This window comes from Aspergillus aculeatus (genome assembly GCF_001890905.1).
Source record: "Aspergillus aculeatus ATCC 16872 unplaced genomic scaffold ASPACscaffold_3, whole genome shotgun sequence".
Lineage (NCBI taxonomy): Eukaryota > Fungi > Ascomycota > Eurotiomycetes > Eurotiales > Aspergillaceae > Aspergillus > Aspergillus aculeatus.
Window position 1 is genome coordinate 1093717 of NW_017962978.1, and position 16606 is coordinate 1110322.

Here is a 16606-nt window from a genome sequence, read left to right on the forward strand (position 1 = left end):
GATATGAGGGGTTGGGACGAGGGGGAAAGAGGGGAGGGACGCTTGCACATACGCAGGCAGGTTGGAACCCATCCTGAACCTGAACTGAACCGATCAGTGCAGGCGATGAAGTGCCTTTGGGTGCAAAAAAAAGCCGATCCGGGCAAGCCTCAAAGGGTGATTCGCGGTGTGCGCATCCACCGCTGTCGACAGGCACGGACCCCAACAACAGCAGTCGAGTAACGGTGGTGATCGTGATAGTAGGGAGGAAAAGTCGGTTGGCGGGGGTGGTTGGAAGGGCGTTGGAACTGGTCAACTCAATGGGAAGAGAGGGGAATATCCGGAAGCGATTCGAAGGCGAATAGATTGGACGAGGGAAAAGTGGTGGATAGGCGGCGATAAGAGGCGATTTCAAGGAGAGGGAAAAGAGAGAAAGAGTGAGCGCGAGCACTAAGGCTTGACGATGGAGGCGCGCGGACTTCTATGGGGCTGAGCAGGACAGTCCTGACGTTGCGCCTTCGGAACCAATCACGACCGAGCGAGGGGTTCAACCGGGAGGAGCAACTGGAGGAGGACTCGGAAGAGTAATAGTAGGTAGGCTAGGTAGTAGTAAGAATGCTCATAAAAGAAGGAAAAGGTAGTGACAGCCTGAAGTCAGACAGTAGTAAGCTCTTCCGTAAGAATCCTACCTCCCCAGAGGATTCGTGGAAGAGAAAGTGGTGGTGGTGTGGTTGGTGGTCGTGGTTGTGGTCGTGGCAAAGGGAAAGGAGGGGAAGTGCAGTGGTGGTGGTGGTGGTGGTGGAAGGAGGAAGAGGGAGGAGAGACGGAGTACAGTAGTAAGAGAGAGAGAGAGAGAGAGGAGTAAGTCAGCCATCAATGGCGGATTAAGCTACTGATTTCACTACAACTATCTTACACTTCTTGACACCAACCTCACCACACTCACTCTTGAGGTTGATATTTTACCCATTCTAAATCAGTGTCCGATGAATCGAGCACTATTCTCATGTTTCATTCCGATCAGAGTCGGAACCACATCCCATAGGGCTGCAAATATCCAAAAAAAAAAATCATCAACTGAGTTTTCCTCCCGGGAAAACATGGGAAGTAATGAAGTAATCAGCGCCTACGAAGATGATAATACCTGCTACCTTGCCCTCGGTGCCCTATCACTATTCGTTACATTATTTGCCAACGACAAACCAGGGGAGGAGAACAGATTAGATTTTCAGTCGCATCATGGGGAGGTTACACTGGAACGAACCTAGGTGATGGAATAAATAGAACAATACTTGGTTTTCCAGCCAATCACTCGGCCTCAAAAGGACAGTGATGGCCTGCTTAACAAGGCAACAAGATTATTTTCAATTCACTCATATTGTCTTTCTCCTACATCTTCCGGGCTCTATTTACCGAAAAGAAGAAGGAAAACACCCCGAATAAGTTATTGAACACATATTCCCCCCTAATCGTGCCGGACCTTCTCCCTCATTACGACTCTCTTTTGATGGTGGGGACCCAATGAACGTCGCAATTCCGGTTGCTCTGCTCCGCTTCCTTAGACAAACTCGTCAGCATCGCCGTCTAGACTGGCTGAAGTACCGTCCGTGCCGGTCCTTACCCGGATTGGAGGCCATAAGGCCACAAGTTCAGGGTTATCATGCGCAAACATGATATCGTAATTAGCTCGTGGCTAAACCGCTGTGACGCCATCCCTCATCTCCCTGTTCATTAGTCAGGTCTACGGACCGAGACCATAACAGATCGGGACCCGGTGACAATTATGGATTTCTTCGATGAAGAAGCTGTCAAGAAGACTAGTTTTCAGGTGCAGATTCCTATTGCGGTGTTCTTTTCTTTGAGAAGCGTAGTTTCATGACCGTCCTGGTCCTTTGGAGGAGGGGTTTAGCAGGCAATTCCTGCTCGTAAAGCAATTCTCTGTAGCTAGATGATATCACAGTGGTTCCGCCCATCTGACCCAGTCCGAGATTGCCAGAAAGGTTATCATACAAAAGTCCATTCCAGTAGGTTGACTCCAAAGACAATTAGAAAATAAAGAAGTTTCTCGCTTTATTCAGAGACGCGCACACGTGCATCAGAGCGACCACGACCATCATGGTCAACCCGGACGTCTTGGTAGCGCTGGGGCTTCGTGCGATGACCTCTGTTCCTTGCGCAGACGAATGCCACCCCGTATACACTGAACTGGGGCTTGACGTTTCTCTAGTAAGGCGCATAGCCCCGACCCCGGCCACGATAACCGCCGCGATAACCGCCGCGAGGCGCGAAACCTCCGCGGTAGCCCCGACCGCCACGGAAGCCACCCCGTCCGCGTCCTCGGGTCATACCCGGCAAGTTGGTACGCTTGGGAACGACCTACAGCATCAAAGTATTCAGTCAGTATCGATGATGGAAGGGGGGAGTTTGATTGCAAGAGGAAGCACCTTCAGGTTCCGGCCGCGGAAGACACTCTCGTTCAGTACAAGGGCCTGGGCTACCAGACTGGGCTCTGCAAATTCAACATAGGCATATCTGTAGTCGCCAGTCAGCCAATCTTGTAACACGACCGAATTCAATGCGCTGCAACATACCCCTTGGGCTGCCCAGTGAACTTATCCAACAGGATGGTGACCCGATTTATCGAGCCACAGCTCTGAAAGTGTGCTTGGATTTCCTCGGGAGAAGCACCGTAATCCACATTGCCAACGAAGATACTCCGGGCATCAATCTCTTCTTTGTCCTCACGTAGGCTCTCCGACTGCTGATCGAGCGTGGCTTGCATCTCGCGCAGCTTGGCCGCTTCAGATTCCATCTCGGCTACCCGCTTCTTCATCGCCGCAATTTCCTCCTGTTATGGACAAGAATACTCGGATTAGAACGGATGTCATAATTGCGAATGTGTGATTCACATGAGGGCAGCGGTCGGGAGCCAGCGCTCAGAATCCCAGCAAGCAGCTTCAAGCCAAACAGGACGGTTTTTACCTCATCGTCACCTGCTTCCTCAGGCTGCTCCAGGTGCTCATCTTCAATCTTGTGTTCTTCTGTCGCCATGTTGAATAGGGTGTGTGAATTCCGATTGTCCGTTCGAGTCCGTTTACACCACTGGGTCGCAAAGTGAAAGCTCGAGCGGGCACCGATAGCTTTCCCGCCGGGTTGGTCAAGTGAGCTGCGGGTAGGAAATTGCTGGAAAAATACAAGATCCGATAAGATAGGAGCGATATGCAACTCCCAGAACTGGGTGTGTAGCGGTCGGTGGGGAGAAGGACCAAGTCAAAAGCTGATTCAATGGAAGACTGGAAGTGGAGGAAAGTGAACGTGATGCTTGCGTTTGATTGTCCCCGAACTTACTGCCTGCTCTTTCCGGCTTAGCTCTTTGTCAACTGGAACATCCGCCGCCGACTCGGTCGTCAATAGTCGAGTATTGGACTGCGGTACGCGAAAATGCTTTCGATCCTCACCCTATTGCTGATCGTTAACTACTACTACCTAGTAGGTACGTGCATCAATATTGAGTGGATTAATAGGACCAATAGAATTGAAGAGTATCCTGAGAAAATTCCCTCACACCAGCCACTTCTTTTAAATCCAGTATCTTTTAGAAATACCCGATTACAGTGCTACACTACAGCGAGACTAAGTAATTGCAAGAACGAAGCTGACAGCCTTTCAGCCATCATCAGTGCAAATCTAGAGGAATTGGCCTTGCGAGATTAAACGAGACTCGGCCACATTGAGCCCACATGATGTGACACTACGATCCTCAAGCAAGCCGCAGTTGAACCATATCTAGGCAGTACTCGATCCTGATCTCTGGTTAGAATGCGCTCAGCAGCCTGGTTGCGAAACAATTCGTGTATAGGCGCTCGAGCTTTGGGGCCGTCGGAGCAGGAAAGGAGCGACCAACAAGGAGGAAGTCATTATCGCGTCAGATCTATGGTTATGTACAAGAAAAATAGATAGGAGCGTCAACTCATGAAGATGCGATGTTGTTCTTGCGGTAGGATACTTTCTCCACCGCCACCGTCTCAGCCCCGTTGGCATCTGTCTTTAACTGGTAAACATAAAGCACGAGAACATCACCTTGGATCTACAGCGATGATTAGCATCAGGTCGTCTCAGCCGTCTGTGGCACCTCTGCAACTCACATCCATCAAGCAGAAGCTGGGTGTGGGCTCATCTCCCTCGGCCCAGTATCCTGTGCTCATCGCACCCGTGGCACTGCCGGGATTGATGAAGAATCGACCTTCCAGCTCGAAAGCCTCGAATCGATGGGTACCGCCCCACAGCAGAATATCTACGTCCATCTGACGAGCGGCGATCAAGAGAGCATCCGCATCTCCTGGGGGGATGATCGTATGGCCATGCGTAAATCCGATGCGCAGGCTGCCGTGGGTCACGACCTTCGAGAGAGGGAGATTGGGGGAATCGACATCGAAATCTCCTTTAACCAGTTGCAGGTCAGGCGCCACCTGCCGGAGGAATTCGAATGTGTTGCGATCGGTCAAGTTGCCGAGACAGAGAATCTGGCCGATCTTGCCCGGCGTCAATAGTTTCTTGAACTGTGTTGCGATTGTGTCAATAGAGGGTAAGTGGCAATTGTCAGGAGGGCCATGGGTTATGGCCGAGCAGAAGTCGCACCTTTGCGGGGAGGTCCTATATAAGAATGGGTTTGAAAGTCAGTCAACTGTTTGTTGTTGCGGGGGATGATCAACAACATACGGGAGCTCTGTCAGGGATGAACAGGTCGCCGATGACCAGGACCAGGCGCGAAGTCATTCTGAACGGTGCGGTCACTCAAGGCCCAATTTTGGAGTGAGCTATGAGTCTATGGAATATGTTCAGTAACGAACTGAGGGGTGCAGATGTATGGAGTGCACAGTTGTCTGATGGAGATATCAATTAAGCTACCTAACGTAAGAGGGAGTGACTATCTAGGCTGGCGCCCCTATCGCTGGAGCGGCGCGGGGAAAGCTTAGGCTATTCCAACGCCAATGCCACGCGCCTGACAGCCCTATGCCCTAGAAGCAGGACCAGTTCGGACTAGCCCGCGCTGCTTACATCTATGAAGGCCGGCGTTCCTGCGTACTGGTCTGCATCTACTAGGCTGCTGGGAGACATAAAAAAAAGGACTGGGAAAATGCGGGAAGAGTGAGGGAGCAACACGAGTGAGTGAGTGAGAAATGTCTTGCCCTCTCATACTACACCTGCAGGACAGCCTGGAATACTGGGCCTATTTCCGTTTCTGCCACCACAAGTAAGAACGGCAGTTTACATCGTCATCCTCAGTTGCGCAAGTATACGGAGCAAGTAGGTGGGCTCGCATAAGCCCTGCAAGCCAATAAGTAATGGCTGCTCGGATATACTATCCTCATTCTTGCTCAGACACTAGTTTCATGAGTCAATGCAATGTGTCTTTAGATTCCTTCCCCAATCGATCCACGGCAGGGCCCGCCCGTTGGAGGCATCCGTCGCTTTACGGCCGATAGAAGGCAAGGGAAATGGGGGAAATAATGCGCCAAAGGGGGAAAGGAACCAAACCAACCATTGAGAGCTGAGAAAATCTCCTCGATTGATCAACACACCTGGGGACTTCTTCTCCCCGTTTGTAGTTATCGTCCTACAATTGTTTCTCCTCATCCTCACATCCAATTCTACTCATACGTCAGTACAGTAGTACTATACACCATACTATACACCATCAATACTCTTCACCCAAGCAACTCAATCCATCCGGAAAGTGAACCCGGCGATCCCCGACCCTTTCCCCTCTTCCTCCCCCCCAACAAGCCCAGTCAACGCCTGGGTCTCCCCCCTCCATCTCACCAGCAAACCAGCAAATCCCCCTCCCCGCGGGCTCTCCCGTAGAGAGCCGACCTTTCGGAAAACTGGCGGCCAAACGGACGCAGCAGCGCTTGAGCCTGATCTCCAGACACCTGGATCAGCGACTCCCGCTGCCTGAGCTTAATACCCCGTTCTCGACCGAGAGGAACTCCCTCGCTCCAGACGACCTCGAATATAAACCCATCGATCGCTCCGTTCCTTCTTCCATCCCTCCTTCTCCTACCACTCCATCCTCCTCCTCCCCCCCGCCCAAAATGTCTTCCCAAGCCCCCCACAACACCCTGCTCATTCCAGGGCCCATCGAATTCGATGATGCTGTCCTCCAGTCCATGTCTCACTATGCGTAAGTCCAACTGCCCCTCCTTCCCACGACCGCTCATCATCACTATCCGCCATTGAATCATACCTTCTTTCTACCCCTCACTAACCGCTGTATGTTCTCTCCAGTGAGAGTCACGTTGCCCCCGGATTCGTCAAGACCTTCGGTGAGACTTTGTCTCTCGTGCGCAAGCTCTTCCAATCGTCCAACCCCGCCGCTCAACCCTTCGTCATCTCCGGCAGCGGTACTCTGGGCTGGGATGTTGTAGCTTCCAATCTGATCGAGAAGGGCGAGAATGCTCTGGTCCTGCACACCGGTTACTTTGCCGATTCGTTCGCCAACTGCATTGAGACCTACGGGGCTCATGCCACCCAGCTCAAGGCCCCCATTGGCGAGCGGCCCTCGTTCGAGGAGATTGAGCAAGCCCTCAAGGCGAAGCCCTACAAGATCATCACCATCACCCACGTCGACACCTCGACTGGCGTGCTGAGCGACATCAAGCGCGTGGCCGAGATTGTGCGGCGCGTCAGCCCTGAGACGCTGGTCGTCGTCGACGGTGTGTGCAGTGTCGGCTGCGAGGAGATTGCGTTCGACGAGTGGGATCTGGACGTTGTGCTGACGGCCAGCCAGAAGGCCATCGGCTGCCCTCCTGGTCTGAGCATTCTGATGCTGTCCGGCCGGGCTCTTGAAACCTTCAAGGCCCGCAAAACGCCCCCCGCCTCCTACTACGCCTCCATCGGCAATTGGTTGCCCATCATGCAGAACTACGAGAACTTCAAGCCCTCTTACTTCGCCACTCCCCCCACCCAGCTCGTCCACGCCCTGCACACCACGCTGTCTCAGATCACCGCTCGCCCCATCACCGAGCGCTACGCCATTCACCGTCACGCCTCGGACCGCGTCAAGGCCGCCGTCGCCGAGCTCGGCCTGAAGCAGGTGGCCGCCACCCCGGAGAACCAGGCCCACGCCATGACCGCCATCTGGCTGCCCGAGGGCCTCGCTCCCCCGGACGTGCTGCCCGGTCTGCTGAAGCGCGGGGTGATCTTCGCAGCGGGTCTGCACAAGGAGGTTGCCACCAAGTACATCCGCTTCGGCCACATGGGCGTTAGTGTCACCGACCCCGCCCGGTCGGACATTGACAAGGCCATTGCCGCCTTGAAGGAGGCTCTGACCGAGGCCAAGCAGGCCAAGGGACTGTAAATATCCATGAGACTGTCATATATTGAACGTAGCAAAAATACGAATAAAAAATCGCAAAACAATCTTTAATAATCGTGCCCTCTTCTGGCCAAAATCCCAATGGAGTTCTTCCTCTATTACTTGGTCTCAGCACTTAACCCCACCAGTTAGTTGTACTGTAGATTGGCGCGCCCCGATCTCGGACAAGTGGTGTCCGATAAGCGCGGCGCGGCGATAGGGATGACCTACCGAATCAGGCAATCCTTTCCCGCCCTCAACGACCAGGCGCAACTCAACTATCAGCACCTATCATCACTTGTAGAATATTCAGGTATAAAACAGGAGGGGAATGAATCGTGGATCGTGGCCTTAAATAAAGACATGTACGCCTACCCTTTGCTCATTCTAAGAGCACCAACTCCTTGCTCAGTGGAACAGACCTCAATCGCAACCTGAGTGGACTATATATTCCAGCACTTCGGCATCTCACAAGTTCTGCCTCACACTACCGGGCGACTTCTGCTGTGATTTCCTTTCTCATGTGATTTTTAGTTCTACGAATGCCTAGGCGGTTCACCGTGGTTCACACAGCGTCGAACCCTACTGTCTTGAATGGGGAACGTCTAAAATAAGATAAGGAACCTTGGGGGATAGGAAGTGATGATGGCTATGGAAGAACAAGAGCTATGGGTGAAGGGAGGTTATATCTATTGCGGTGCAGACCTTCTGAATACTGTCATCAGACGAGTGGGGAAGTGAAGGTCGAGAGACGATAGCCCATCGTATCAACTCCCCTCATGCCTCTCTCGACTTTACAAGAGCAGAGACATGGGGATCTGATAACCATGGGATGCATTGTAAGATTTCCGTAATAACATCAAGCTTGGAAAACATTCCTGTCAGGGTTTCCTTTTTTCTGTTTTCGTGTTTTCTGTGCAAAGGGGGGGGGGGTTTATTATTATATTAAAGGCCATAAGTCACTCCGTCACTGCCACGGGTCCATCCTTCTCTCCTTGTCAAAGCTATGCTTCTGTTTCCCCTCTACGCAAGGCTAGGAAAGCCCGCACATCGGTTACATACTGTAGAGCTTCTAACATGGGGACGAGGTGGAGCAACCCGTTGTCCGTCGGATCATTAATCCAGCCCTCAATGGGGATTGCGTTATCTGCGATCGAAGGTCAGTGGGGGGCGAACTGCACCTGAAATCCACAAACCTATACGTACCTTCGTGAAAAATATAACTCATAGGACTATTGTCCAGGATCATCACTTTACTCAGGTCTGGCTCAACAGAGCTGAGATCTTTAATGTACGCGCCGTTGCGAAAGGTACAATGCTGCCGGTAATATCGCGCGTGGAAGTATTTCCGCTCCTGTTCCAGCCAGTCGATAACCGGATCTGCGTACTCTTGCACACTCGCAGTAAAAACCACCAGCTTGTACCATTTACACACCTTGCGAAGAAACTCGTCACAGTGAGGCCGTTTGTGGACATAGTACAAGATGGGATGTTGCGGACCAAGCGTAGTCGGAGGCCCGCCTGGAGTCAGAGCGGTCGTCATGGGCGTGGACAACTTGACTTCAACCATGTGGCCGCTGGACATGCGGCCACCCTTGGCCAGGGAGTGGATGAGAGTTTCGTCAAGATCGAGGACCAGAGTCTTTTGCGGGCTTTTCGTGTTGCGTAGGTTGGCCGTGTAGGAAGGTATGCGCTGGGGAATCAGAGGTCGAGGAGGAACGGGCGAATGCGGATATCGAGTGACTCGATGGACCGACGGGGAGGTCGGGGACTTCAAGCTATCAAGATTGAGAGCGCCCTGGGATCCATTCTGTGACGCCTGTCCCAGATCCGTGCTTTGCGCACGGCGCTGCCGGTTCCGCTTGAACGCCTCTTCATTATGAAGCTTGATTCGAATAGATCGCCGAGGGGTGTTGTCGTCTGGTGCATGCTCTGAGTTGGAGGACTTGGACTTGACGGACCGAGGATGACTGCTGCCGAGTCCCTTGGCGCTTCGCCGATCCCCCTCTGACTCCGATGTACTCGAGGCAATTGATTCGCGTGATCTATGAGCTTTGGGTCGTCGTGATGTTCGTTGTTTGCCATGTGCTGGAGTCCCTCCTTTGCCCGGCGCGTCAAGACCTGATCGTTTGGAACGACGCGGAATCAGGCGGCTGATTTTGCGGAACGGAGCCAGCGGAGAGTATTGCCCATCGTCATCGCGAAAGCAGTGGGCGACAAAGAATCCAGGCGCGGCCAAGGTTGACAGAATGAACTTGATGGTCTCGGCAATCGCCTCGAAGAACCGGTGCACGAACAGTCCTATGGTGCTGGTTGCGCCCAGCGAGCGATCCTTGGATAGACTTCGTAATAAGGGTGATTTCTCATCAAGCGTGTACTCATGGTTTTCGAGGTCATCTGGCGCGCCGGGCGTCTCATCGTGGCTTTTCTCATGGTGATCCGAAGCATGGAAGTTGCTCTCACTATAGGACCGAAACTTGGCGAGGTCGCCTGGTTCAATTGTCCGGGAAATCTCTCCTTGCGATCGAGATCGTTGACGACTTCTACTGGAACTGGTAGGCTGGCCAATTACTCGGGACGACAAGATGTTCAGCGAGTTCATCTTCCGACGTGGTCCACGGGTGTCCGGGCTGGCGCAGGTGTCTAGTTATGTTGAGCGGAGGCGCCGGTCAGCACCTGGTCAAGTCACGAAGCAACTGGAGGTAGATATGCGATGCACGAAGGAGGAAAGACATCGAGCTGCACCGACCTCAATGCGCCAGTCGACAACCCGTGCTGATAACTGTTGACGGTTGACCCCAACTGGTTTTGGGCTGGGCGGAATTGGTGGGCGATAGCCGTCGCCGTAGTCCTTGGCCTAACCGGTGGGCGGATAAGCGGGATGGAGGAAGGGAGAAGGAGGATAGGAAGAACCCTCGTGACGGTTTAAGACGACTATATACAGACAGTCGAGGACGAGGGTGTGGAAATCAAGCGGCAAAGGGAGGGGGTAAGGGAAAGAGAAAGTGAGAAGAGTTGAGGAAGACGCCGAGAAGGAGGAGAGAGAGAAGAGGTGGAGGGAGAAGGAGGAGGAGGGAAGGCAACCAATCCATAGTTACCGTATGTATGTATTATTTGGTTGTATGTATGGGCTGCTGCTACGGCTCCTACTACGGCTGCTACTACGGCTGCTACTGCGGCTGCTACTGCGACGATTCGTTGGGCCGAGCGGGCAAAATCTCCCTCCGTCACATCCCACTTTGGCTCTTCTTCCGCCTTTCACCTCCTCCTACTCTCCCCCCCCCTCTTTCTTCTCTCCCTGCTCGGCTGCACATTCCCCTCTTCACCTACCTCGAACTCATTCTCCAGAAGCTTTCTTCCTAAAGCTGTTTTGAGGCGACCAGCTTACGAGCGTGATAGTTGTTGCGAGCGCGCTAACACTTACTTCCCAACGAGTTTCTCTGGTATGCGACTTGTGCGACCAATCCGATGACTCCACCGTTCTGCCTCACTAATGCTGCATATAGCTCCAACACACCATTGAAGCTTGGTGACATTCCGTCTCAATTAGACGCTAAATTCGTCGGATCAGAGCCCTTGGCGGTCTAACTTTCGAACTACAAAAACAAAATGCCTGCTACTTCAGGGCCCTTGACGCCCGGCCTGGCGTCCTTCCTCAAGACATTGAGGACTAACCCCATTGACACATCCATCGACAATCTGATCTCGTGCGTCTTCTTCACCATGCGACGGCTGGCTGCAATCGATATTGAAGCTGTACTGACATACCCTCAGGCTCCTCAAGCGCAGACAAATCCGCCATTCCAGATCGTGTGCTACTGCGACTGCATACCTGCTGCGCGGTGTTATATCGGCCTCTAGAACAAACGACGCCAACAAGCTGATTGAGAGAGTGCAGAATGTTGGAAGACGGCTCATGGCAGCTCAGCCCCGGGAGATGGTGGTCGGCAACATCGTCAGGCGCGTGCTCGGATTGATTCGTGACGAGGCCGAAGACGACCGTGAGGGCGACTTCAACCTTAGCGAAGCTGGCTCTGAAAGCCAACCTCAAACCCCTCGTGGTCTCGACGGTATGGCATCTACCTTGTAGCATTTTTTTTTTTTGGCTCAAGATGAAGACGGAACTAACGACGAACGACTACCATAGATCCCGCCGATGTTCTTTCCGCTCGCCATGACGGCTCCGACCGTGGCGCATCGAGACAACCCTTGCCTGCCCTGACCGCCGCCCCAATCTCTATGTTTAGTCTGCTTTCGCATCCCGATACCGAGAACTCCTTGCCTGGAACCCCCGTGTCCGCGTCGCCCTCCGGTCGGCTATTAGGCCACGCGCCCAGCAAAGACATCCGGGCTGAAGTTCTGGACGGTATCAGCGAGATCATCGACGAACTGACGCAGGTCGACGACCAGATTGCGGCTTATGCTCTGGACCACATTCACTCCAACGAAATTATCCTCACTCACACCTCATCGACCACGGTCCAGAAATTCCTGCTGAAGGCCGCTGCCAAGCGGAAGTTCACGGTCATCCATGCCGAAGCCTTCCCCAACAACCACGAGGCGACGCACGCAACCGTCAGCGGGGCCAACCCCCACGACGACGAACTTCTGAGCACTGAATCCTTCCAGAAGCCTTTGATTGCTCTGGGCATCACCGTCATCCTCATCCCTGACTCCGCGGTATTTGCGCTCATGTCCCGTGTCAACAAGGTTATTCTAGGCACGCACTCCGTTCTGGCCAACGGCGGACTGGTCGCCTCAGCCGGTACTCGGGTCATCGCTCGCGCCGCCAAGGTGCATCAGACCCCTGTTGTTGTGGTGAGCGGTGTATACAAGTTGAGCCCGGTCTATCCGTTTGACTTCGACTCGTTGATCGAGTACGGAGACGCCAGCAAGGTCATCAGCTACGAGGATGGCGACTTGGTGGATCAGATTGACGTGCAGAACCCGCTGTACGACTATGTTCCGGCAGAACTGATCGACCTCTACATCACGAACTTGTACGTTCCATTTCTTGTGACGGTTTCCGCACTGTTTGACTTAGTACTGACCACTACTTCTCTTTTAGGGGAGGACATGCGCCATCTTACCTGTACCGTATTGTTTCGGATCACTACCGCAAGGAGGATATCAGTGTCTGAAGCCTGGCCAATAAAGGCAGAATCACATAAAAAATTACAATGGCGAAAGAAAAGCGGATTTATGAACAATTGGATTGCTCATGGCCGGACGAAGGTCACATGCCAAAATGGATATAAAAGGCGTAAGGAATTATCATAGACAATATAAGAGACGATACCCAAGGCGTTTGTTACACAAAGGGACTCATCGAATGCGGTCTGCAGCGACCCAGTATGAGTATAATCGAGCATTTCCAAGAACTACGTCAAGATTACAGAGAGTAAGTTTTTTTTTTTTTTTTTTATTTTTGAAGAATTTGATATTTTGGGCCCTTCCCAAGGAAATCAATCATGGCGCCATGTTTTTATGGATATAACAATCGTAGTGAAAGCCGCAAATATTGGGTTTGTATTTGCAGGGTGTCTTTCTCATCCAGCGCCTTTCTTTGCTTTGAACCATTACAAAAAAAGGGAAAAAAAATATTCCAGACCATAGAAGAAAAAAAAAGTTTCGCCTCCCAAGCCGATAAGTTTTTATTCTTGCTATGGAATGGGCCCCCCCAAGAGAGAGATCCTCCCCCCGGGAAAAAATATCATGATTCCCCCGGAGTAGTAGCCAGCATCTTGTTTTGCGTTGGTGGTAGGTTGCTTAAGAGCGGGGCTTCTCCTTCTTCTCCTTCCAGAGGGCCATGAGACCGACACCGGAGACCTTGACGACCTTGAAGCGGACACCGGGAATATCACCCTTGGCCTTACCCTTACGACCGAAACCGGCGAGGAGGACCTCGTCGTTCTCATCGATGAAGTTCAAGCAACCGTCGTTGGGGACTGTAGAGGGGTGTCAAGGTCAGCGGATTATTCATTTACGTAGATCGTGGTTCTGTGTAGTCGCTGTGATGGACATTCTCATTGTCGCCACCTGTGGTTCTTCACGTCGCACTCAATGCGCAACCCATGAACCATCCACATGATCGTCTCCGAGAATCCACCACAGAACACACAACTAGGGGGAGAGGGATGACCCACCGAAAGCAGTGACCTTCTTGCCGTTCTTGATGAGCTGGACCTTGACACACTTGCGGATAGCGGAGTTGGGCTGCTTGGCCTCAACACCGACCTTCTCGAGGACGATACCCTTGGCGTGAGAAGCACCACCGAAGGGGGAGGACTTGTAGGCGGTACCGAGAAGGCGCTTCTTGTAGTGCAAGTCGGCCCAACGGTTCTCGCGACGGGTGGTCGCGAGCTTGCGGGCGGCGTTCAAACCACGGGGCTGTCCCTTACCCATCTTGTCGGATTATGTGCGGAGGACTGAAAACTGTAGCAGCAAAAAATAAGGCGTTAGATGTCTTTGTTTTCCTTGACTTGGGCCATCGCGTAGTTCCTGGTTTTCCAGGTCCCCTAGAGTATGCGCGGATCGTGAAATGTGCATTGCGGTGTGTGTCCATCGGTGCCGTGAATCTTTATTCTTTGCTCGGTATTCGATCGGATCCCTTCTCTTCTCGATGTTCCCTTCACATGCATCTTCTTGCTGTTCCTGACTGGACTGATTGGACGGGAGGCGAAATGGGTGTCGAAGTATCGTACTGGTGAATATTGAAGGCGAGAAATATCTATCGGCGGAGGGACTCTTTCGCTCTCTCTCTAGGCGGGTTGCACTTTCGATCTCACGCAAAAACCGGGGAACATGGAAAACCAGACGCAGAGAATGATAGCAATGAGAGGAAAATCGTCAATACGTACCGACTGATGGAGATGCCGAAAGGCTGGATGGGCGGATGGATGTCGAGAAGTCGAAAGGTCAAAGGGGGGGTCTTCCTTTCACGGCCGGCGGTCGCTCGACTAGATCGAAAATGTTCTGCTGTGCGCCTTCGCCCTAAACGGCCGCTAAGCGAGACTGCCCACGGCAGACCTTTTCTCCGAGCCGATTATGCCGGTTTTCACCGCCTGTCGGCTTACTCCATCCTGGGAAGAGTCCATCGATAACGATAAGACCCCGGATGGAACATCATGCATGTTATCAACTACCCTACCCCTAACATACCCGTACTGTACTTTACGGCGTTATACAACCTTGTTAAACTCCAATCTACAGTCCTGTCGCTCTTCTGATCTCTCACTTTTCACTTTACAAACCTGGGCTATATTACCTAAAGAACCAAGTATAATGCCTTAATTCTAATCACCAGTCCACAACCAACAGAAACCCTAAAACACAATGGCCTCCAACACTCTCCGCATGGATCCCAAGATGGATCCCCGCATGGAAACCCTCCGGAAGATAAGCTCCCAGCGACTTCCCCCGCCAGTTCTGTTCCAAGGTCCCCCCTCCCACAATGCCTCCAACATCTCAATCCCGCCGCCCCCGGCATCCGTCGGCGTCAGTACCGGTGGTCGGACAGGGCCGGGGCCTGGACCAGGCCGCGGAGGCAGTCAATCGCCGCCGCTGCATCGGAATCGGTCCGCCCGCGGCGGCCTCGAGACCTCTGGCGGCACCTTTGGCTCCCCCTTCCTCACTCGCAAGCAATCCAAGGGGGATATCGACGGCTCCGATGCGATTTGGCAAGAGATGCAGAGCGCGCTCTCGGAGGTGGAGCTGAGTGCCACCACGGGCGAGCATGTGTTCGGGGAGAAACATTCTGAGGCCTTGGAGGATCTTCGGACCAAGCAGCTTAAGCTCGCGCAGGCGTGGGCACGCAGCGAGGCCGCCGATGACAAGGCCGTCGATGCGAAAGAGGCCGGTCCGCCGGCCAAGGGAGCTGCTGCTGCTGCTGCTGCTGCTGCCACGCAGGGCCAGGGGGCGCGGGGCGTTGCTGGCCCTGGCATCTCCGGGGAGCCGGCTTCCGTGGAGGATGGGGGCGCGGCTCGGAATCTGGATGAGGAGACGGAGAAGGATATTCTTCTTGCGCGCGAGAGACGCGAGGCTAACGATCGGTACTTTGATCGTGTGAATAACGGCGTTCTGGATGTTGTGGCTAAGTTGGAGGAGGTCGCCCAGGCTATGCGTGCTGTGGAGCGGGAGAGTCAGGATATCTGGAGCGATACTGATAGCGTGAGCACGGCGACAGAGACTACAGCAGATGCGGGCTGAACAAGCAGATGCGGGCTCGCACTCGAATCTCGTCCCCGATATGATCATCTCTGGCAAGAGATCAGCTGGTATGACCTTTTCGCCTGCAGGTGGGTTTCATGCTAGCTCACCAGGCATACGGACCTGGAACGGGCACTGCTGGGACTGGAGCTTGAGGGTTCAAGCCAGATGCCACTGCGCGCGGAGGGCAATATCCGGCCTTCGCCGCGTCTATCTATACTAATGCCGATAGTCTGTCTACACCAGACACTCTGTCATATCAAAACGACGAGCAATAATTAATTCGCAAAGGACACAGTAGAAGAACTTCCCCAACTTTTCAAAGTACCAACAACAAATCAAGGGTATCAGAGACACGAACCACTACCGATATCATACAAGCCCAAGCATGACACACATAACAAAATCAAAACCCCTTCTAACAAAAACCACATCCACACCCCCTCTACTCGTTCTTCACCAGCCTCGTGGCCGAGCTCCACCCTTCCACCGCCATATCCCGCACGTCCTCCCAGCTAGCCTCGTAGGCCTTGTTCGCCAAGGTCTCCACCTCTGTGTTCCAGCGGTGCTTGAGTAACTCGGACAGCGTCGGCTGGGTGCGTTTGGGCGGCAGCTCCTGTAGCTTCTCGGTCTCGCTGGGGATCAAGCGGCGATCGTAGGCGCCGGTCGACGAGGCCAGCCAGGTCAACGCGCGGGTCTGGTCGCGGATTGCGTTGCGTTGCTCGAGACGGTTGTACCGATGGACTTGCACGGTCAGGTAGAGGACGGTCGTGGTCAGGGCGAATCCACTCGCCTAGAGCTGAGGTTAGCTTCGTGGACGGCGTGTAGGATTTAGGCGTGGCTGGGGTGTCTAGGAATAGTGTCCATGGAATAAGTATCGGGGGTAAAGTCCGACTTACAAACCCTGTAAAGAAGCCCATTTGGGAGATATGGCCAGTGACTGGCTGGAGAACACCCGTTCGAAGTTTCGCAAGCCTGCGGGGTGCAGTGCTATTGACCGGGGCAGTTCAAGCAGGCGGGGAGAGATTGAACGACGGAAGAAGGTTGCAGACTGGCAAGGGA

General features: G+C 53.3%; 9 protein-coding genes across 9 annotated transcripts in view; 3 read left to right on the plus strand and 6 right to left on the minus strand.

Annotated features, from left to right (window-relative positions):
- The window catches only part of ASPACDRAFT_50377 (NEDD4 family E3 ubiquitin-protein ligase), a gene marked incomplete at both ends in the record, with an annotated part of 3993 nt that extends 3921 nt beyond the window's left edge, over nucleotides 1–72 (minus strand). Inside the window, one exon of the mRNA XM_020202347.1 lies at nucleotides 53–72. Within this exon, the coding sequence (XP_020059253.1) occupies nucleotides 53–72 (20 nt within the window). The remainder of the gene's footprint in view (nucleotides 1–52) is intronic.
- Nucleotides 73–1723: 1651 nt separating this feature from the next.
- ASPACDRAFT_113430 (polyadenylate-binding protein) lies at nucleotides 1724–3391 on the minus strand. The gene is made up of 4 exons (XM_020195718.1): nucleotides 2962–3391; nucleotides 2571–2827; nucleotides 2424–2511; nucleotides 1724–2355 (listed from the first exon to the last, which is right to left on the minus strand). Exons 1-4 carry the CDS (start codon nucleotides 3028–3030, stop codon nucleotides 2203–2205), a joined length of 567 nt encoding a protein of 188 aa, XP_020059254.1. The 5' UTR covers nucleotides 3031–3391; the 3' UTR covers nucleotides 1724–2202.
- Nucleotides 3392–3883: 492 nt separating this feature from the next.
- ASPACDRAFT_76020 (vacuolar protein sorting-associated protein 29) lies at nucleotides 3884–4757 on the minus strand (the record flags this gene model as incomplete). The annotated part of the gene is made up of 4 exons (XM_020204616.1): nucleotides 3884–4066; nucleotides 4125–4538; nucleotides 4618–4632; nucleotides 4699–4757. Coding segments are annotated over 4 exons (605 nt in total), but the record flags the coding sequence as incomplete, so codon positions are not given.
- Nucleotides 4758–5159: 402 nt separating this feature from the next.
- On the plus strand, nucleotides 5160–7339 carry ASPACDRAFT_50379 (alanine--glyoxylate transaminase; the record flags this gene model as incomplete). Its single annotated transcript, XM_020202348.1, has 3 exons — nucleotides 5160–5233; nucleotides 5849–6163; nucleotides 6268–7339. The coding sequence occupies 3 exons, from the start codon at nucleotides 5160–5162 to the stop codon at nucleotides 7337–7339; spliced, it is 1461 nt and encodes a 486-aa protein (XP_020059256.1).
- Nucleotides 7340–8340: 1001 nt separating this feature from the next.
- Nucleotides 8341–9938, minus strand: nemA (Nem1-Spo7 phosphatase catalytic subunit NEM1; the record flags this gene model as incomplete). The annotated part of the gene is made up of 2 exons (XM_020199244.1): nucleotides 8341–8483; nucleotides 8543–9938. 2 exons carry the CDS (start codon nucleotides 9936–9938, stop codon nucleotides 8341–8343), a joined length of 1539 nt encoding a protein of 512 aa, XP_020059257.1.
- A 673-nt stretch (nucleotides 9939–10611) lies between these two features.
- On the plus strand, nucleotides 10612–12765 carry ASPACDRAFT_113441 (translation initiation factor eIF2B subunit beta). The gene is made up of 5 exons (XM_020195719.1): nucleotides 10612–10779; nucleotides 10843–11043; nucleotides 11111–11406; nucleotides 11484–12336; nucleotides 12405–12765. The coding sequence occupies exons 2-5, from the start codon at nucleotides 10946–10948 to the stop codon at nucleotides 12475–12477; spliced, it is 1320 nt and encodes a 439-aa protein (XP_020059258.1). The 5' UTR covers nucleotides 10612–10779; nucleotides 10843–10945; the 3' UTR covers nucleotides 12478–12765.
- Nucleotides 12766–13105: 340 nt separating this feature from the next.
- rps23 (40S ribosomal protein uS12) lies at nucleotides 13106–13741 on the minus strand (the record flags this gene model as incomplete). The annotated part of the gene is made up of 2 exons (XM_020200719.1): nucleotides 13106–13284; nucleotides 13483–13741. 2 exons carry the CDS (start codon nucleotides 13739–13741, stop codon nucleotides 13106–13108), a joined length of 438 nt encoding a protein of 145 aa, XP_020059259.1.
- Nucleotides 13742–14608: 867 nt separating this feature from the next.
- Nucleotides 14609–15810, plus strand: ASPACDRAFT_1885961 (DUF5315 domain-containing protein). The gene has a single exon (XM_020198406.1). The coding sequence runs from the start codon at nucleotides 14672–14674 to the stop codon at nucleotides 15542–15544; it is 873 nt and encodes a 290-aa protein (XP_020059260.1). The 5' UTR covers nucleotides 14609–14671; the 3' UTR covers nucleotides 15545–15810.
- An 82-nt stretch (nucleotides 15811–15892) lies between these two features.
- ASPACDRAFT_76024 (MICOS complex subunit Mic12 family protein) lies at nucleotides 15893–16543 on the minus strand. The gene is made up of 2 exons (XM_020204617.1): nucleotides 16444–16543; nucleotides 15893–16337 (listed from the first exon to the last, which is right to left on the minus strand). Exons 1-2 carry the CDS (start codon nucleotides 16462–16464, stop codon nucleotides 15990–15992), a joined length of 369 nt encoding a protein of 122 aa, XP_020059261.1. The 5' UTR covers nucleotides 16465–16543; the 3' UTR covers nucleotides 15893–15989.
- Nucleotides 16544–16606: the final 63 nt, after the last annotated feature.